The sequence below is a fragment of the Melospiza melodia genome, chromosome 1, assembly GCF_035770615.1.
Source record: "Melospiza melodia melodia isolate bMelMel2 chromosome 1, bMelMel2.pri, whole genome shotgun sequence".
Classification (NCBI taxonomy): Eukaryota; Metazoa; Chordata; class Aves; order Passeriformes; family Passerellidae; genus Melospiza; species Melospiza melodia.
The window spans coordinates 112,296,729-112,318,529 of NC_086194.1; the positions used below are offsets into that span (position 1 = coordinate 112,296,729).

Consider the following 21,801-nt stretch of genomic DNA (forward strand, 5'->3'; position numbering starts at 1 on the left):
GTGAGTGAGTTTGTGCACCCTTACACAACTTGGCTAAATCACAAAGCATGGCATCTGCCAGGAGAGCTGACTCTCCTCTCTCACTCTCTCACTTCAGATTTCATGCTAAAGGAGGGTATAAGTGTAAAGAATGAAGAAAGAAAATCTCTGTATTCTGAGTAACAGTGTGAATTCAACAGCAGTTTAACAAATAATTCCGTATTTTAAAATAATTTTCTAGACTTGCCTTAGCAGGAAGCATTCATTTCAATATACTGCATGTGTACTCTTTCATAATAGTTACTCTGCTTTCTTTAAAAAGACTTGTCTGAGGCATCCAGACTGTGAGTCTGCTCGTATTAACAAAGATGGAGTTTTTCATCGGATGAGACTGGCTTTGGAACAGGTGATAGAAATTGTAACTGACTCTAGACCAAATGGAGAAAGTGAAATGGCCCCCATCAGTATATATTCTGGCATCAAAGAATTCAAGGTAAGAGTAGAAATAATGTTGTTTTCTACAACTAGTAAAGTACCTCTTAACTAGGATTTTGTGGGGAAAAAAATTGATTTTAGATTTGAAATCATGGAGCTGCATCCCTTCAGAGGTGTTGACTTAAATAACTGTCTCAAAATGCTAAAGAATCTGTCAAGAGGTGACTATAATGTAATTGTCACTGCCAAAACATGCCTCTCCTTCTGAATCAGTATGCATTCAGAGCTCTAATATGTTGTTGAGGTGATGCATTGACATTGAATAAACTGAAGTATCAGGATCGGCTCAGACTTTCATTAAAATTGTTGTTTGAGAATTCTTGCTTTATAAGTGTTAATGTTTTTAAAACTGCACACAAAAATATTCTTACAAACATTTAAATGAGCAAGCTGTCATTTAAAAGAAATGTTCTGAATTGAAATTGTAGCTCAATGGACTTTTTTCCTCATAAAGGCTTTTCTAAATTTCATACTCCATTAAGAACAGTTAATGAGCAGCCATGGCTTACTGCTTTTGAGTGTGTCACTTTGATTCAATTTATTTGTTTATCCCTTTCCCCTCTTTGAATTTCCACTGAAGTTTTTGAGAGTGCCCCAAAGTATTAAATTTGCTACATAAACATTTTTAGAAAACTACTCAAAATGGATTACATGGATGTGGAAGGATCAAACAAAATTGGAGCATATATTTAATTTCTGAAACTTCCTGAACTTAGAAACTTTTTATTGACAGCAGTAGAACAATGATGTATTTGCTGCTATTCCTGATAAGAGGCTACTAAACTGCTGGTTGTATTATCACTTTTAAGAAACATCCCAAACCCCAAACTGCAGGTCTGGACACAAGGAAATTGTTGGATTACTTTGAACATAAGGGAGTAATTTTAAAAAGCATTAGGGAAAAAAATAAAATGTAAAATGATAGATCTGCTTTCTGCATTTGCGTCACAACTAAATCATGTAAATTCTCAAGGAAATGATGTGCTTCTTTTTCAGAATAAGGTGGAAGGTCTCCGTGAGAATCTTTATTTTCTCTCAAAAGAGAACCTTTCAACAATGCTGGAAGTTATCCTGGAACACACAGAAGACTTCACAGACTCTGCCTATACCAGTCATGAGCACAGAGAGCACATTTTGGAGCTGTCTAAACAAGCTAAAATGGAACTAGAGCAGCTGGTTTCAGTGTGGATGCAAGCTGTAAGAGCTTTTTAGCAAAGTAAATCTTTTCATCTCTACTTTGAAAAGAAATTTTGAATGCAGTCTTTCTTCTGGTCTAGGAAGAGAGAATTGGGTGTATTCTTCACAGTGGGAGCTGATCAAGGAAGCCACAGTTTGTTCTGTGCTTTTGCAGCTTCCATATGTTCTGTCCTCCCCCTACCCCAGTGGTACTGCTTCATTCATTCTTTGATGGCTAAATTAGGCTACTGATGGCAGTACACTAATTTTACTGAAGATGAGAGTCTAAACAAGGCAGTGAACAGAAGTATCACTGCACAGTCTTAAATAGTGAAGTCTTTTGGTGGAGTAGCTCAGAGATTTCAATTGTCTTGATACCATAGCTGTGACCACAGTTTTCTTTCTTGTTTTCAACTGAAACAGTTAAACTATTGGAAAGGGAAACATTGTAAAAAATTGCCTGGGTTTTTAATATTATGGAAAGAGAAGAGAAACAATAGGGCTATTTTTGTTTGTCCTTTTTTACGTTATTTAAATGATGGTAGCTTTTAGAAAAGAATCATGTTAAGCCTGCCTCTATCATTTGTCTTATTTGTTCCTTGAAAATTATAGAAGATACATGCAAAAGGGGAAGCAGAGCAAGGATGGAAAATGCAGCTTCTGGTTTTGATGCTGCTTTGCTTTCAGTCTTGCTCCTGAGGATATGTGTAGCACAAAGTCTTATCAACTCTGAAATAAGGCAGATGTGGTATCCTGGTATAGGATATTTACTTAACTGAGTGTGTCTTATGAGAAAGCCTTTTTGTTCCTTTTTTCCTCTTTGAATCAGGTACTGCTGTCAGGTGTTTTTAATGCAGTAGTGTAGTTTGAAGGGCATATAAATCTTACTGATAATACAGAATATTGTTATGACAAACAAGACACATACAGAACATCAATTTTATAGACTCCCTTTAACTATAGGAGCTAAACCTGTGTTTAGCTTGGTGTTGTTGGTTAGCCCTGGTAGGCAGCTGTGCAAACACTGCTCAGCAATAACTAACACTGTGTTGTCAGCACTGCCTTTATCACAAATCTGAAGCAGCAGCATGCCAGATTTGTAAAGAGAGTTAATTCTATCCCAGCCAAAACCAGGATACGTGGTTATTTCTTAGTTCTATTACTGATAGAAAATAATCACCTCTAAATAATTTACAGGCTACATTTCACAAGATAGATATGAGAGCCTAGTTCAAGATTATGCATATATATGATCTGTGAAAATAGTTGGGTGTGCACATGTGTGCTAATGCATGAAGAATTTTCATTAATAAATAACCCAACCTAGTTGTGACTAAAGACACAGCAGCAGGTAAAATAATAACTGCTCACTGAGGTGGATATTTGGTTTCAGCTCAACAGTTTCATTACAAGGTGAATGTTCTGAAGAACCAATCTTATAACTCATTATAAAACATTTGGTATAACATTTTTAGGTACTACTTTATTTTAAAAAATATGTTTATATTTTTTAAAAAAAGCCTTAAATGCTTGTTTTACTTTAGGATGGTCAGGTAGATGATTTCTGGCAGATGTCAAGGAAACCCTTTTCCTGAAAAAAGCTCAGTGAGGTTTAGAAATAAATTCCTGTTGAACACAAGCAGTCAATTAAATTGCCTCACAATTGGTTTTAGATTTAATTTGGTGATAAATGTTTTGTATAAAAGAATTTTCCTAGTAGAATATACACAGGCTGCATAAGTCAGAGCATTTCACCTAGAAAGAAAAGGCTGTCTTCTAAAGCTTCTTGAACTAATGACATATGATGTCAAGGTGGAGTTTGCTGGGTTTTTTGTGTAATGTCTTGTTGGTTTCTTCCTTTGCTTTGTAGCAAAACCAAAAGACAAAGGATCTCATGGAAGACTTGGAAGTAGCCATTTTAAAAACATGCCAGTGCATGAATGAACTTAAAAGAGAGGTAAGTGCAGCTTAAGCAAGATAAGGTGAATAAAAGTTTGAATTTCATACTTTTCATAATGAGGTTTCATAATGAGGTAAAATAGGATCCTGTACCCAAGAAGACTGTTGCCTGCTAATAGACAAGAGTAACCTAATCAGAATTAGGTCATGGATCTAGCTACATCATCTTTGTCCTTACTGATTAGAAATCTGTTGGCTGCATAGGTTCACTGCTAACCCAAAAAAGTGGTTTTGGAAGCAAGTACTGTGTATGTAATCATTATTTTAAATGAAAAGGCAAACTTCTCTTGGGGATGCATGCATCACTGTTTGTTAAAACATTTTCTTCTAGTGTGTGCCTAAATTAATAAATTACATTTGCAGTTTATTTTTATTTAACTTTTCCTATTCATTTCCTTAGCAGAAATATGTTATGACAGTGCCTTATACTCAGGGTTTTTTTTTTCAGCAGTTGTCAGCTGTGTGTGTGTCTGTAGTAAATCATTGTTCTTTTCCTAAGCGCAAGTATGCTGAGGTCAGCTTGCATACACACATGGAATAGCTGCCTCATTTGGTCCATGGGATGGACTGCGCTTGCTGCTCAGGGTCTTCACCCTTCCTAGTGAGGATAGCATTGCTGCCTTGTCTGTTCCACAGAATTGAAGCAAATGCAGAATCTGATTTCTGGCAGCTTCCTAAATATTTGCACATGATTCAGCTATCTTTTCAACTGCTTCAAATTGCTGTTCTTTTAAGCAGAGTGAGAAATGAAGATTAGGAACAGTGAGTTTCAACACAGAGCAGTGCAAAGATGTTGGAGAAGTGTGGTGAACTTGCTTAGGCTGAGCTGTCAGCTGCTGTAACTGGAAAATCTCGACTGCTGAAAAAATCATGCTCCCCTTTTTACCATAGGCAGAATAAGAAATTTTGTCTTCTGGACTGTAGTTCCTGCAGCTGTTCTGAAGATTTGAACAGTGCTTTCAATCTGTTTCACTTCAGTTGCACTTCTGCTGTCAGGCAGTGTTTGGCTCCAGAAAGTGAAGGATAGATAATTTTTGCACTTTGATTATGTGCTGGTTTGTAATTTGGTCACCATTATGGAGGAAATAGGCAGCAGAGCTTTTCCAAAGTGGCCTTCACTTTGGAATGGGAGCGCTTCACAGTGCTATGAGATTATCCTTTTTGAATAACATTGTTCCCAGGTGCTGCATGAGGTGGAAGAGTTCCCAGTCAAATTAGGATGTGACTATTTAATTGCATAGATCATAAAGCCACAGGTGGCTGGAATATGTTGTGTGAAAGAAACGATTCATGCTCTTAGAAGTAAGTTCAGGGAATTTTGTTGTTTTTTTGTTGTCTGTGTAGTGATTGAATTGATCCCAGCGTGGCCGTGCTTCTGTACGTGCCTGAAGGCTCTCCTGTCGGTCTGACTTGGGTTGCCACAGTGTGTCACTCAGGATTTCTACTGGTTAAATTCAAATACTGTGACTATAATTAAAATGTTTTTGAGAGCCTGAGTGGCTGAGAACAAAAGACAGCCTTGTTAAAGTAGTTAACTCTGTCTTTTTATGGAAGAAACAGAAGTTGTGTTTCTTTCTTGAGATGATTTTACTGCTAATGATCAGAGACAGCATTAAGTAGAAGTATATTTCTATTTTGGATCAGGATGAAAAGAATCTCTGATGAAAAGGTGATCTCTATGTAGTCTACAAAAAAATGAGAATTGCCAGTTCCTACTCCAGCATTACAAGCCTTTCAGATATCCTTTCTTCAGAGTTGACTTCATTTCTGGGATTAGTGATTTGTGCTAATTTTTAATGCTATGTGAGCAATGTTATATAAATAGTTTATAACAGGTTGTCATAGCTCGTTTTTCCCCCTCTAAAAAACAATTGCAGCAGGTTTTGAGGCAACAATTCAGTTGTCTTGTCCTTTGTGAAATTAAAAAACAAATCCAGAAGAACCTAATTCTAGATGCATAGGAAGTACTGCCAGAGGAAGGGGGTATAAATGGAATCCAGTGAATTAAAATCCCCAACAAACCATTCCAGTAAAAACTCTTCTGTATGGTGTGAGTTCCAAGCTCATCACATTCATAAGAGCTGGAAAAATACTTCCTTTTGAACACCAAGTTTGTTCTGTACTCAGTCTAGTCTAGCAAAGTGAGTGCAGTATTACAAGACTCACAGTAGTCCTATGAGCATATTCTCCTGTTTCTAAAGAGGTTGCTATTTTGGTTTTAGCAATATCCTTAAGGTAACCTAGTGACTAGTTGCTAGAACTAGCAGCAGCTGTCACTGATTCTGTTTTCAACCGTGGTCCTTCACAGGACAGTGTCTGTGTGTGTCTGGATTTAGAGATGTGTTTAAATGAGAAGCTTCTCCTTGCTTGTTGGGAGTGTAGGGAGATTGAGACTCCTTCAAGACCCGTCTCCTTGTAGAAAAGGTGCTTTATACTTCCCTAAGTCTCTGTCACAAGCTGATTATATTCAAGCTTTTCTTTGCATCACTGATAATTCTAATTTCTAATATATTATGAATTCAGTTTTGTGTGGCTTCAGTCTGATTTACACAGTTCAATGTGTGTTCTTTAGGAGAAGTGGGATGGCCATTGTGCTTTCCTTCTCTTGGACTTGGTGACCCACAGATTCATGCACCTGGTTTTTCCTCAGGTGTAACATAATCAGAAAGCAGTGGTGTGATAACCCAACTGCTCTTTTGTTTCTCTCCATATTTGGTTGTGAAGTTGTTTTTTCTTGTTTGTGGGGAGAGTTTTTTTTGCTTTTTATTTTTTTTTTATTGCAGTGGATTTTATCTTTGAATAGTAATTGAAGAACTAAAACTCCAGATTATAAGCAAGCATTATAGGAGCTTTCATGCCAGTGAAGTTTTTCCTTCTTGAAAAATTAATCTGTCTCTTAAGCTTGTTTGACTTGGTATTGGATAGACTCTTTTTTCTGTTTCATTGTTTATCTCTTCTTCTTTTAATGCTATCAAGGTCCACAGTGCAGCAACATCTCTGGCAGCAGATCTTCTGAAATACCATACAGATCATATGGTTCTCAAAGCATTAAAAATCACAGGAGTAGAAGGAAATCTTGAAGCTGTAGCAGAATATACTTGCAAGCTATCAGAGCAGAAAGAACAGCTTGTTGAGGTGAGTTCACACCTGCTTTCATTGTATAGAAAACCTAGAAAATGAGTGGCTGGATTTGCATCAATCTGTTCTTTAGGAGGGCTTTGGTCTGTGTTTTTTCAGTTTTATTTTATTTTCCTAGTATGCTATTGAATTTTGGATTGTTCTTGTCAGGGTCTGAGCCAGATACGTCACTGTGGCATGCAAGTGTTGTAGAAGGGATTTACACTTGTGCCCAAGTCTCCTCATGGATCTAGACTCAATCTGTATGTAGACATTTGGCCTAAAATATTAAGGAAAAAAGTAAGTTTCTAGGTCCAAGAGGAAATTATCACCCCTTTCTTTCAAGCACTAGGCATCCAGCAATAGCTGAATCCTGGTATACAAGAATGCTGGAGATACACAGTTAAATTTCTTAGTGCAGTGAGTTTGATTTTTTTGAAGATTAGTTAAGAGGGCCACTGAAAATCTTCCTCCTTTGTGACAAGCAGTGTGTGGAGGTGATATCAGCCACGTGTACATTGTTGCTGTCTCTCACAGATAAGCAGAGGCACCTGTGCCAGCAGGAGACATACAAATATAGATCACTTTGATCTGAAATATGGTGATGCCAGCAGCTGTACTTGCTTCGTATCCAATACTCATTTCTAAAAAATTATGCTATACAGGGCTTGAGGATTCCTCCCAGAAATATGAATATGCAGAAGCAACACCCTTGAACTTCCAGGACTGGCAGAACAATGCTTTGAATTTTTAATTTCAACTTTAATGTCTCCTTGATCTGTGGCTATTTAGTGTTCTAGTGAGACATCAAATTTTTTTTTTCAGGCATAACCAGAAGGTTAAATAGTGTTGTGTGTGAGACCTTGCAGCATATCTGGTGATGTGAAATAAGTTTCATATGTGCTGTCTCTGTCTTACAAATTCCTTTTGATCTGAAAACTTGAATGTTCCTTTCAACCCAAAGTTCACTCCTAATCTTCTTTAAAAAAAGCTGAAGGATAAAGTATTACTTCCCTAAACTAATTTGGCACTGATTTGCTCAAAGATAATTTAGTCCATTGGATGATGATGAAAACCTAAATTTTCTACATGGTTGCTTATTGCTGAATAAGCCTGTTCTTATTTATTCTACAGTTTTTCCAAGTTCTGTATTTGTGTTCACCTTCAGTTTTATTCAGACATAAATATGTGAAATTGTTTTTGTTTTACTTTAGTTATTAAGACTTTCCTTTCTGTTAATGGTTTTCCACACCTTTCAAGTCAGGATTTAGCCCCATTTTTATTATTAATTCTCCCTGAGTAGCACCCAGCTGTGCAGTCCCCAGTAAATATTTGAACGGGCAATCAATAACTTTGTGTTTGTTTGTACACCTTATTTTTGTATGTACACCTTTTCTCACTACTAACAGATGCACATTTTTTACAATTCTTTTAATTTTTTAAAAATAATTCAGATGTGTCGCTTACTGAGGCATGTTTCTGGAACTGAGCCCCTCGAGATAACTTGCATACATGCAGAGGATACCTTTCAGGTCACTGGCCCACAGGTATGTTCAGCTTTTAGCTGGCCTCTTCTGCTACGCATAAATCAATAAAAATTATTTGTGTGAATTTTTAGGAGACCTAATGTTTACCTGTTCAAAACATTGATTGCTAAGAAGGAATTTTGTTCTAGTGCTGGGTGGGAGCTAAAAGAATGCACAAGGAAGGTCATCAAGCCTGCAATTGTCAGATGAATACGCTACGAAGACGTAATAGTAGCAGTTTAATTCTGTGTTTTGCCTGGGGAGGCATTTGTGAATTCATGTGGAACACTATGTACCGGGATTTACAGGAGCAAATGCTTTGTTCTTCGTCCAGATAATTTCTGCTGCAGAAACTCTGGCATTACATCCATCTAGCAAGATTGCAAAAGAAAATCTTGAGGTGTTCTGCGAGGCCTGGGAGTCTCAACTGAGTGACATGTCTCTGTTGCTAAGAGAAATCAACGATGTGTTTGAAGGAAGAAGAGGTAAGAAGGCTGTGTAGAAATAGAAAAATGTAACTTCAAATCTAAGAATTTTAAGTGTGATTTAGCAAATTCTGTTTTCTTAAGAGTGGAGTGCAGTAAACAGTTCCACATCCTGTGGGATCTAGGTAGTAATACACAAATATGTTGGGTTTGTATAGATATCAAATCAGGCTGCTTATTGGATTTTTTCAAAATAAAGCAACCAAATATTTAAAGGCCTGATTTACTATAAGCTTAAGCTAGTAAGATTAGCTATGTTTAATTTTCTGCACTGGGATTAGTTCTAGCAAATCAAATGGAGCTGTTCAAGGGACACAAAAGTGTTTGACACAGCTCTTTACCAGCAGTGTCCAAATACAAGGGGTGGTAGGGCTTTCACCCACCCCTTGTTTTGTCTTGGACATATCATCAATTCATGACAGTCAAGATACAACTTGAATTGTGACATGTTTAATTAATGTCCTGTATTTGTAGAAAATACATATATACAGATATGTTCTATACTGTCAGCTTGCCGTGTATTCACTTCATAATGTAGTGAATGTAGTTATTTGATTTTTAAACTGCTGTCCTTTCTCCTGGATGGAATTTCTGACGACTCTGCACAATCTTGGGATATTTTCTCTGGTTGGTAAGTTTATTGGTATTTGTACAACATGTAGAAGAAAAGCTTGGAATCTTAAGGAAAAAAAATTCTGTGTCTACTTTTAGCATAGGGTAATTTTCCTTTAAAATGGAAGACATTTTGGTTTTTATTTTTATACCACATAATTTTCTTTCAGATTATTTCTTTAGTGTAGCCTGTCACACTTCTTATAGCTATGTCTTTGTTTCAGTCTTTAGGGTATAATTGCATACAGATAGAATGTAATATATAATAATACTGAATGTCTTGTATTTTTAAGAAAATTGCTCAGGTTCGAAAGCTTAGATTTAGCTAAATATGGGCACTTAATTTTTTGTATCTAAGATACAGAAAATGTAAATCCTTATTCAGGTTAGATGACACTTTATCAATGATACAATACTTCATCTTGCTGTTGAGACCTCTTTTCATTTTCAGATTTGATTTTGTAGTTTGAATTTCTGTTCTTGATTATTTGTGTAAGCAGTTCTTTACTGCCAGCATTTTGAGCACAGTAGCAACCAATCACGGGGTTGCTACACGGGGTAACATCTTAAATTGTTGTTGCTGGTTGGTGAATGAGTGTGTGCCTGAGCCTCAAGACTTGTAAAAAGAAAACATATGTTGAAATTCTGAGTGGGTTTACAATAATTGTGTGTACTTCAGGTTATTGGCAGTTTGGGACTTCTGAGAAAAACATGATTGTTATTCCAGCTGTTCTTCCACCTTATTCTGAAATACCACATAAAAATGTGCAGAGAGCCTGTTTATGAGCCTTTTAACTTTCAGCAGATTTTTTGTTTGTTTTGGGAGCCAGGGTCAAATTCGCTTTCCTTAAAGAGAATATTTTATAACATGAAACTCAAATTATGTTATTGTAAATTTGTTAGAATAACATGAAACTCAAATTATGCTATTGTAAATGTGTTAGAATTAATTTGGAATCTTTAGGAATTTGGAATCTACTGATCATACGGTATCTGATTTTTTTCATATTCATACAATGGTCTAGCAAGGTTGAATGATAACCTTTTTATATATTTATATCTATCTGTGTGTGCATACACATATATATATAGATATAACTATATTTAAAAATGATAGCATGAGAATCATGCAGCCACTGCAAAGCATACCCTTGGCTCTCCAAACAAATTGTTCTTGATGTCAGATGCCCAGCCTCCTCTGTAGTTAATAACTTTCTCTTGGGGCTGCTGATGGCAGATAACACATTTTCCTTAAGTGGTATTTTCCACTTTATTTAAAGCATCATTTCACAAGGGCAGCCCAGTGTCCTTGCTTAAAGGAGGGAAAGGAGAGTGGGTAAGTGTTGCTGAGCAGGTTGGAGGCCATCATGAGTGATGCAGTGAATTCTTCTCATTTGGCATAACCACCCAAGGGTGTTCTTGTTAGTGGCTCTCATTTCCTCAGTCTTTCTTTCAGCATAAAGTGTTCTGATCCCACCACTGGTAAGATACTGAGCATTGCCTGTGTTCTCTCTGTGGCCTTGGGTGTGTTAGATCTTGTATTGTCAAAACACTGTTAAGGAATCTCTATTTCCCTTGTCATATGGCCCAGACTTTCCTCTGAATCTGGATTGTTTCATAGGTGCCACCAATTATGTCCTTAGAAGTAATTTGATCTCTTATATCCACCTGTCTTCCACAAAGTTTTCCTCTGTTTTGTGGGCTTGTCTGGTTTTGTTTGTTTGTTTTCTTTTGTTGGACTTCAGAGTGACTCTTGTCATTAAAAAAAAAGGGAGGGGAAAAAATCTCACCTGAGCACCCCCACCTTTTTTCTACCAGAAAATACTCTGAAATTACTTTGCCACTTCCAACATTTTTCTTCTCCAAGAAAACACACCTGGTGATCCAGTAAATAAACGAAACTAGCATTTTTACTTGCTAAGAGGTTATAGGAGTGGCATTCACAAAACTTTTGCCTCCAAACACAATGGAGTTGTCACAATATTTGATAAGGCTTTATTCTTCTTGTAATTCATTATACTTGTCTTAATGTTGAGGTTGGTAAAAGTGTCTTTATTTTACAGACTAAAATGTATCAGGTGCTTTATTCATAGTAAAATTGTGACTGTATGTAAGAAGAGATAGAATTACAGTATATTTTTTTTTCTCCTCAGTTTAAAATCTTGTATTTTTGTACTACCAATTTAAATGTTTGGCTTTGTTAGAGAGTTCAGAATACAGCTTAAGATGCAAAAATTGAATGGTGAATAAATGTGCTGGACACATCAAATAAAAGAAGCATTTTTCGGATTACACTAGATTCACATTGTTTATACTTATTTCTTTATTTTCACGAGCAATTGCATAGCTCCTTTATCCAGTGGGGTTTTTTTTCATAACATAAAATGAGGTATTTCTCATGCTGAGATCCCAAATGCACATGGGAGGAGCTGGATTTAACTTGAAAGTGAAGCAATATTGTACTCAATTTTAATGAAATTATACCAGAACATGCCCAAATTGAAGAGGGCTTCTCCAGGGTAGCAGGATTCACAGGCATGACGGGGCGGGGGAGGTTGGTGGGCGCAGCATAGCCCAGTAACCTTCATTTGAATTTGGGAAATATTCCTGTGCCGTGCAGAACTGTACAGCTAGGTAGAGTTGTCCTTCTTTGCTCAATCCTAAACCAACCACTTTTTAATCCAGTGGTGAGGAGGCCTGTTCTCCACAGTGTTGGTGTGTCCAGGCTGGGATGAGGAGGGTGACAGGCTCCTCAGGAGGGTAACCTTTCTCCCCTGCCAGGCGTGGGAAGTTTGATTCTGCCCACAGAGGGATTGTTTGGTTCATTTCCATTTGGTGCTTAACTCTGAGGCTCTTGCACTTTGAGATGAACCACCTGACAAAAGTACCTTTCATCAATCCAAGCTGCTGGATGTCAGCCAAGCTCTTTTTTCTAATGTTTTGGTTTGAACATGGTGGAGAAGAATGTAAATAAATGATCTTCTGGTTTGCTTCCTTGTAACTGGGCTTACAAGGCAGCAAAGAAGTGAGAGAATGGTTTCTGAAGATAACATAATTCTCTGCTCTCCTCTTTTGTTTTGCCCACTTGATTTGAGAGGAGTTGAATGACCATGAGATTTCTGAAGGACTGTAGGTGATGAATAGGTGATACAGATGAGAATTAGGAGGCTCAGATTCCAGGAAGAAGAGTGAAGCAGGCATGCTGCCATACTCTCAGAGAAGAAGTGACGTCAAAAGTGGGAATTCAAAGTTGAAATAGGAGTATTATGGAGGGAAAACCAGGACTGGAACTAGTAGAAAGCAGAAAATTGGAAGACAGAGAATGAAATACTGAAAATGAATTTTAAGTGAAAAAAAATTAAAAAGGAAAAACATGTTTAAGAAAACACATTGGGAAAAACACAGGCAGAGTAAAATAAAAAGAAGACCATCATGTGGTGAAAAAAGCCTCTTGAAATAATAGCAAAGATCTGACACACAAACTAAGGAAATTAAATACCTAAAAAATTACGTATGTATATTCTGTTAATGGAATCAAATAAAAGTTCTCTGATTACACTCATGGAATTAGGTATTTTCTGATTAGGTAGGATTTTCTCTGACCTGAGTTGATCTGCTCCTTTGAAAGGTCTTGGTTTCTGTGGGTCCAGTGAAGTGTGTTCTTTGTGTGTGTATTTTGTGATCCTTAGAGGTTTTGACAATGTTCAAGAAATAAGTAGTTAGATCTTTCTTCTTTTTGAAAAGGGTGAGCAATGAAACCCTGCTAAGGTAAATAATGAGAATTAGTAGAAGAGCAAAGGCAATTTTTATTTTCTTCTGTTTGCCACCACTTTCCATTTGGTTTCCATTAATTCTGAATGCCTGCCTTGTGTGTGCAAGTACTGTGTCATTGCAGTGAGCATTTTTATTCCATTTGTTATGTCAAAGCTTTCTGTGTTTGAACTTTTTAACAAGACACAACATGTTTTTACATAGCTCCAAGGAGATCTTTTATGCTGCAGCATTTAAAATTGCAAGTTCACTTTTGTTCTTGGTATGTCTTACATGCCCTTTAGCTGATGTTTTGATGTATAGGATGTTGTAAATGACTTCTCATAATTTGTATTGGTCTTTAGGGGAGAAGTCTTGCTTGGATACATGTTAGGGCAATTAATATCCGAATAACACTGCATTCTGAAAAAAAAAAATGGTTAAGCATCTTGTGCCCTGTTAGCTCGTTCATCTTTTGCAAAACTGCACAGGGGAAGGAAAAAGTGATCTTAGGAAGGAAGGTTCCATTTTTCCTACTTTTCAAGAGGGTTGAAGGACACTTGTTGGCGTCCTAAAATTGTAGGAGTCAGTTGCCTAGATACAGAGATTTTGATCTTCCTGTTGTGTCAGGAGATAAAGGGCATGCTTTCAAAAAATCCTGAATGCACAAAAGAACTGTCTTCTGAGGACTCAGAATGGAACTTCTCTAGGAGCTGATGCAAGAGGAGGAATTAGCAATTGTAGCAACTGAATCTATTGTAATGAATGCTAGTCTTTGTAGACTATTATATCTTCTGGTAAGTGAAACTCTAATCTTAGGCTGTTAGCCCAAGCAGTGTTTCTTCTTGAAAATAAAGTCTTATCAACTTTTAGGTAACATCCAAAAAGGATTTTTTTTTCTCTCTTAATTTGTTTTGGTCAGACTTGGAATATTGTAGGCTCCTGGCAATACAAGAAACAATTCAATAAGTGTGTAAAATGCTGTAGAACTTCCTTCTTCATAAAATACAGCACACATGGGATACGTATAGTACAACATGAGAGTTTTATTTGCATTACTTAGGAAAACCTGCCTATGTATTTCTCACTAGTGGCACTGTCTACTCCAAATTTCAGACCATTCATCCCATGCCAAGAAAAGCCATACATGGAGCTGTGAATTTATGTTCTGTATTTTGCAACAAAATGAGTGTATGTAGCTAGTGAGTCATGGAGAGAGTTGCTTTACTTTCCTTGTGAAATACATGCAGGAGACTAGAAATCTTACTGAGGAAAATGTTCAGAGAAGCTTTCTTAATTGCCAGTTGCTAAAATCTGAGCAGTACAGAGCTCTTGGCCTGTCTCGAAAGCATGAGACAGAGGACCTTCTGCAGTATTCAGAGAGGAGGAATTACAGGTAAGTAATTTGCTTTTATAGTACTGCAATTTTAGGAAGGATGAAGTAAGGCATTTGATCCCACTGATTAAAATCGGTAGATAAATTTTGGTATAAACCTGTTTGTTCTTCATAGGAGAGAAGCGCGTCTACCTATCACTGCCCAGACCGGGGGTAAGTTGCTTTTTGGTTTGTTGCAGTTACTTTGCATCTGCTGTTCTCTTTTTGATTTCTTTCCTTGTCACAACCAAATGGGGACCTAACAATATCTTGGTAACATGCATCCTGACTGGATGGCTGACAGAAAAATATCAAAGTTTGGCAATTTATTAAGTGAATAATAAACAGGCTGAAGACAAATGTAACTAGTGATGTTACGTGCTTTAATCACATTGATTATACATAAACTTTAATTCCTGTTCAATAATTTTTTACCACATAATCTACTTTCATGCTGTATAATTAAAAAGTACATTGTTGTTATTAAAACAGTAGGAATATGCTGCAATATACTGAAAATTAAAACAAAAATAAATCATACTACCAAGACTTAACATTGTAGCCTGAGTTAACCTATTTGTAACAAGGGTTCATGTTCGAGCCTGTTGTAGCCTTTTTAAATAATGAGTTCTTGTTTCCTTCCTTGATCTTAAGTGTTTAATGTAGAGAAAAAAGGTACACCAAATACCCAGTTTTTAGGTATGAGGTAATTTAATATCTTCAGCTGATTATAATTGATATTACGCTATTTCTGAGAGCATCTGTGTGTTAGGAAGCCTCCTAAATCTTGATAGTGTCATGCAATCAGTCATTTGATTCACCTGCTGTAAATTGAATCTTTCCATGACTAGGAAAAAGGGAAAGAATGGTCTAAAAAGGTACAGTAAGCTCTAGCTTGTTTCTTTCTCTCCTTGCTTTTTTTCCTTAACCTGTAGAGAAATTTGGGTTTGAAATGGTCCTCTGTCTCCATGTCTTCTGTTGTGCAATTTTAGAGGTTCAAACACAACACAACTTCCTGACTCTTAATGAAAAGATAAAACCTTTATAAATCCAATATTTATTTTAAAAGTTTTATAAAGCCAATCTGTGGATTTAAATTGTTAGGCTCAATGAGCATGGGTGAATTTCACAGTTATGGAACTAAATACTGAAACTCTGGATAGGGTTTCTCTCCCTGACCATTTGACTAAGACCCATAGCTTTTGGATGTCATAATTTAGAGATTAAATGTTTTAAGTCAGAGTCCCATTGATTAAAATATTTTTTAAAATATTAAATAAAATTTTGTGATCAGCATTTAAACAGTTCTGCTTGCATTGTTTGAAAGGTTTCTGCCTTCTTTTTGGGTTTCGCAAGATACTTAATATTGTGGGGAGTTACAAATGCACAGTTTGAAAGTAGAGAGGAAATACAGATGGCATCCACAGGACACCAGAGTTTCTTCACAGAGTGATTTCTTTGCCTAGCTGGGGCTCTGAGCTTTGGAATTGCCTCTGTTCCCGGTGTTGTTCCTCTCAGCAGAGCCTCTCCTCCCCCCACTGCCACCACAGATCTGCTGTGCCTGGCTGACGCCCACGCTGTCCCTGCACAGAGGCCGCGCTGTTCCTGCCAATCTAATTAGATCACATATTTTGTTACATCTGTTTCATTGCCACTCTGCTGTTTGCTGGTAATGAGTGGCACCCTAGACCATGCTGTAGATGAGGACCAGAGCAGCAGTGATGATTCATGTGTGTACTTAATGCATATTTTTTCTTTATAGTTTAAAGTGTTGAATCGTGTTTTAAAAGCAGAATAACGTATCTACTGATCTGACTTTTAATAATAGTACTAGTAAAATAATGCAAGGAAACACTAGAGTGGAGAAAACTGCAAAAACATTCTGACCTTCCTTTAGTTATTTGTGAATTGAAAACCTTATTTGCTGTAACCAGTGCTGGTTTTCTTGAATATCCTTCCATGACTCTGCAGCTTAAATATTTGCCATACCTTCTAGACCAAAATTCGTGTTTACAAACAAATCTAGTTTGGTTTTGTCTTCCTTTCTTCTTTTAAGACACTGCCTTGAAAACAGTATTTCTGAAATTGCATTTCTAACATGCAGTATAGTCAAATCACAATTAGGAGTACAGTCCTTTGTGCTAAATGTTTTGATATGAGATCAGCATTTCTAATACATAGGCAGAATTGCAGTGTTTAATCTGGGTAGTCATTCATAAGATTCAGAATATTTAAACATTTTTGGATGGAAAAGAGAAATGGCAGAAAGTTAAACTGTGCACTAAATTGCACTAGGAACTTCAGTATGAGTACTTTTGCTCAGATTCTTGAAGTGAGAAATGGAAATGGGACTAGAATCTCATTTCTGATGCTGTTCACAATGAACAGTGTTGTTTCTTGGTTTGTTGTTTTTTTTTTTCTGCACGCATTACTGAACCTAATTTGCCCAAGTACTCCCACGAATGAATAGCAGCAGGTTTTCATCAGAGTTTTTCAGAATCTCAGACAAGGCTCTCAGCTGAGCACTGAGATTATCCAGCTTCCTCCTGTGCCTCACACCTCTCCAAGTTATGACACCAATTTTGTGCTACTCCTCTGCAGTCCAGTGGTTTCTGAATGTGGACTGTGCCTCCCACGTCAGATGATTTTGCTGTCTTTGCACAGTGACAGCACCAGCACATGAAATTAAAGCCAAAACCAGCAAATAATTACAAAATAAATTATGAATTACTGCCTAAGTGTGTCATGCAGTTGGCAAGCCCTGCCTTTCCAGGTAGTCCGCTCACATCAGTACCACTAATTATGAGCTAATATTTGGCTTGCAGCCAGACTTATATTTTGAATAGTTCATGACTTAAAAAAAAAGAGGGAAACCCATGAAAAGATCAGTGTCAGTATTTGCTTACAGCTGCTTCTCCAGAGTGACACAGAATATTGAGCTGCCTCCTCACAGCAGCATTCATATGGGTTGTAGCCTATGTCAGCTTGCTATTAGCCAAATCAGCATCCCTGTTATATCAGTACCATCAGTGATAGAAAAATCAGTGCAGGAGTACTTGCTTAAGACTGTTTAGTCCTGAGTATTATTGAGGATTTACAGGGTAAAGGGAAGAGACTGTACTGCATTAGGAAGCGGAGACTGTGGAAGAGGTCTTTTCCTTGCAATTTCAGGACATCTGCACCTGCCATTTCAGGACAGACAGATCAGTACAGGTTCTCAGTTTCTGCTGAGAAGTTTGTTTGAACCTCTGGAACTCTCCTGCAAAGTCTTTCTCTGAATATAGAGCTACCTCTTTTAAGATTTGCAAGTAAAATTATTACCAATTCCTTTTATTTAAAAACATTATTTTTTGTTTGAAACAGAAGCATAATGCAAATCTGAAAGCATTAAAGCCAGTCAAACTAGATTCTGAGGTAAGATGGCATCATTTTAGTAAAAAAACTCCTTTCATCTTTTTATCTTGTCTGAACAATGTGTTTTTAAGTGCCATAAATATGCTTGCCATTTACAGGAACAGGCGAAAATTGCAAAGCTTGGATTAGAATTGCATCTGCTCACATCTGATGTGGATTCTGAGACAGAGAAATGGGAGGACCAGGAGAATGAGATTGTGCAGCATGGACAAGGCATGTCAAGTATGGCCTACTCCATGTATTTATTTACCAGGTAATTTGAGTACACATGGCAAATTTTGGTGGGAAAAGAGCATTAACAGTGTTTATAAGAAAGAACAAATTTTCATTTTCAGAGCATAATAATTGGGACTGTTTTAGAAAGGAACTTGATTCTGTCTGTAGACTTTATAAACTTCTGTAAATTTCTGAACTGTTTAAAAAACCCCTAATTTTAAACACCACTTTATTTTTAAAGGGCTTAACATCTGTTTTGTTGGAGGGCATCTATTTAAATGTCTCTTGGGTACGGAAAAATCATTTTAAGAATCATGTTCATAAATACTTTGAAAATTAAGGGAATTAAAGCACAAGTATATACCTGTAGATGAGATAGAACTGTAAATGAGAATTACTGATCCTTGTACTGAAAAGTGTTAATCTGAAACTTGTCTGTGCAATGTCAGCTTTCTTACTTGAAGAATTTAGGTTTGCTTGCGGTTTTTTTACCAGAACTGAGATTTCTTTTTTGTTACCTGCTAGTCCAGTAATACTCATTATGCCAGAGGTGTGGATTTCTAGTCTTGTTCAGCTTATGAGAACTGAGCCATTGTTAATTCCCCAACAGTGCTGTAGCTACTGAGGTGTTTGTATAATATATTTAAGTCAGTTCTTGTAGGTAGTTGTGTCTAGTATCTTCTAAAAGACTGATATTTACAGTTCACTGGTGTGAACTGTAAGATGTTCAGTGGTGAGACTATTTTTTGTAAGTAGTAGGCAATATAATCTGCAGTCTGTAAATGGCATGTCTTCTGCTTTTGTTATTTCTCACAGAGGAGAAGGACTTCTGAAAACTACTCAAGATTTATTTCATCAGGCAGAGGTAATGTATTTTTAACAAAATAGGACATAGACACTCTGAGTGAAGCCAAACAGGAACTTCAGTGTCTGATTCCTTACACATAAGTACAATGTACCATGAATTGACTGGCAGTTGTAGACTTTGAGCAGCCTAACTCTGATACATATTCTGAAAGTGAGCTTCCAGTGTTCCAGTAATAGCTTCAGACAGGATCATTACACTGATAGATTCCAGCTAGGAGGAGGGATAGCAAACTGGCATTATGGCAAATAGAGTGGACTTCAGCACATCTGTAATATTTGTTGTGTCACGCAGCTCAGTCCCTGGTAGTGTTAACAGATACTAAATCCTAGTCTGAGCAGCAGGATTTTCATGGGAAAGAAAGATGTAAAAACTTGCACAGTGTAAACAGAAGGGCCCAAATGAAAGGATGTGGAATGCTCTTTCCAGAATGCATACCTGTGTGTAACAGGAGACTTGTTACCTTTGAAAGGACAATAAACAAAGAGGCCAGGTGTCATCACAAAACTTTTGTGAGCTCCACGTGCAAAAAATAATTGGAAATTGGGGGTTTTGTTATATGTAAAGGGACAGCCTTTAAACTCTGCTTATCTGTGAGGATGGCAGTTAGCTGTGTAGTTGTTACTTCAGAAGTCACTGCAAACTGCTAACTTGTGAATTGTAGATGTATACAATTATTACAAGTATTTCCTGCTACCTTTTTACTTAAAAGCACACTATTAAACCAGGAGGGGAAAAGCCTTACCTTCTGTTGTGATTCATTTTGTTACATGCTTTCTCCTTCTTTCAGATTTTTGCCACAGAGGGCACAAAGCTTGCTTCAGCTCTTCACGCTCTTTCTGATCAGGTGATGTATCTTATGACATCAGTGATACTGCTTAGAAATTGCTTGTGCTCCCTTCTCCCTTGATGCTGGAGTCTTTAACACAGAGTTATTTTGTCTTCCTGGACAACATACCAGGTACGTGATGATGACAAGCCTTTGCTTCTGTTGGAAGCTGAAAAACTCATCACTATGTGCAAGCAGCTCCAGGCAACAGCTAAGGCTTCTGCTCAGGGTAAAAGTGCTACATTTACAAAGGTACAGTAAAAAATTATATATATTTCTCAAAGTAACACTTAACTTGTTTTGAAATAAAGTAATTTACTAATTTATGCTCCAGTTAAAATATGGAATTAGGTTGCAGTAGTACTGTAATCCACTAGAATGCCATTCAGATAAACAGGAACTGTAATTAGGTGTACCTCAGCATGGACTTCAGGGATCAAAATTTTAATGAAGGTAATATGTATTTCTGCCACTGTAATAATTACTGTTACTGATGCTTAACATAAATGTAACAAATTCCAAACCCCAACTCCACTACTGAAACACATTTGATTCTCAGTAGGCAGCATCTACCCTGGACTGCTCAGTTTTTTTTCTGATATTCATATTTGCTATAAATAAATACATAGACAGTGAAAGTTTCATCACTGTTAACACAAGGAGGAGATCTGCAAAGATCAGTGGGGATCAGTATCCCTGAGCCAGCAGCAATCAATTTGAGCAAGACCATTTCCATGCAGCTGGATGTTTGTTTGCAATTGGCTGTGGAAAAGGTGTTTCAGTTTTACAGCAGCTGTGAAACTGGCTGAAGCATACAAGCCACTCAGAACCAAACTGAGCATCCTGGGGCTACTGCATGGTTTGTTTTACACCCTCTGAATTAAATGGGAACTCCAGTCTGTTTCTACAGTGATGTACCAGTACATAGCAGTAACGGGTTCTCAAATTAATGTCTGAGGGCTCAGACTTGTGGCCTGTGCTGAGTGTTAAGATTTAAGATAACTTTTAGTGTAACATCAAACTAAGGCTTAAATGATGCTTGGCTCTCTAAATCATGCTGACAAAAGGAAAACCATGAAGAATTGTGATGATTCATACTTAGATCTTAAGAGCTCCTTTCCAAGAGACTTCTGTTACTGTTTAATATAATATTCTTAGTAGTTCATCCTCTTGAGATATGTCTGCTCAAGTTGTGCTTAACAGAAGGGTTGCTCTTGTTTTACATGTACTATACAGAGAAGTTTAAAAAAAGTAGGCCAACCCATTTGATTAGGAGATATTTTAACAGGATAAGTATTACTTTACCCAGTTCAAAACAGATCATCTCATGCCAAAAACAACTGCCTAACACAAGTATTGAGTAATAGGTATTACTCTACTTACTGTCTTGTTTAGGTTGATGCATGCATTCTGAAAACAAGGAATGTGATGACTCTGTTATGTCAACTTCTTCCACTTTGCTGCAAATTACTGAGAAAGGTGAGTACTAGCTTAATCTGCACTACTTAAAACTTTTGAGGTTTGCTTGCTTGGGTTGGTTGGTTGTTTTTAAGAAATCTTTTTTATATACATACACAGAATAAAGCAGGAAATGGTTGTCTTAAGCCTGCTCCACCATGGAAAGAAGACAGAATACGAACTGGTACAAATGCACGTACTCCAGAAAGAAGAGTGGAGACATTTGGCATCAAGTCTTTAGAAAATCATGTAACAAACATGACATTTTTAGAGAGCAAGTAATCATAGCACTGAGAAATGCAGGAATTCCCATTTGACAATAACACTTGCTGAAGTTTCAATACTGCTTTCATTTGTGGAAAGTCAAGCCAGGTTAATTTGATATAAAACTGTTGACCTTTGTCACATCTAATAGATGTCCCATTACTTAGCCATTAAAACACAAGCTAGTCTAAATATTCTGTATTTTTATAATGTGAATGCCTTTCCTGTGCTCACTGTTGATACCGATTTTGTAATTAATGCTTCTGAATGTCTTAATGGAT

At 37.0% G+C, this 21,801-nt stretch overlaps 1 protein-coding gene across 2 annotated transcripts in view; it reads left to right on the forward strand.

The window, feature by feature from the left end:
- Positions 1-21,544, forward strand: part of CTNNAL1 (catenin alpha like 1) — a 56,156-nt gene extending 34,612 nt beyond the window's left edge. For both annotated transcript variants that reach the window (XM_063164449.1, XM_063164458.1), the window contains exons 6-19: positions 302-472; positions 1,471-1,671; positions 3,521-3,607; positions 6,586-6,744; positions 8,181-8,273; positions 8,587-8,737; positions 14,611-14,648; positions 17,838-17,888; positions 17,987-18,141; positions 18,921-18,969; positions 19,760-19,816; positions 19,931-20,050; positions 21,194-21,277; positions 21,377-21,544. In XM_063164449.1, coding sequence (XP_063020519.1) covers positions 302-472; positions 1,471-1,671; positions 3,521-3,607; positions 6,586-6,744; positions 8,181-8,273; positions 8,587-8,737; positions 14,611-14,648; positions 17,838-17,888; positions 17,987-18,141; positions 18,921-18,969; positions 19,760-19,816; positions 19,931-20,050; positions 21,194-21,277; positions 21,377-21,538 — 1,578 coding nt within the window. In that variant the 3' untranslated portion in view covers positions 21,539-21,544. The remainder of the gene's footprint in view (positions 1-301; positions 473-1,470; positions 1,672-3,520; positions 3,608-6,585; positions 6,745-8,180; positions 8,274-8,586; positions 8,738-14,610; positions 14,649-17,837; positions 17,889-17,986; positions 18,142-18,920; positions 18,970-19,759; positions 19,817-19,930; positions 20,051-21,193; positions 21,278-21,376) is intronic.
- Positions 21,545-21,801: the final 257 nt, after the last annotated feature.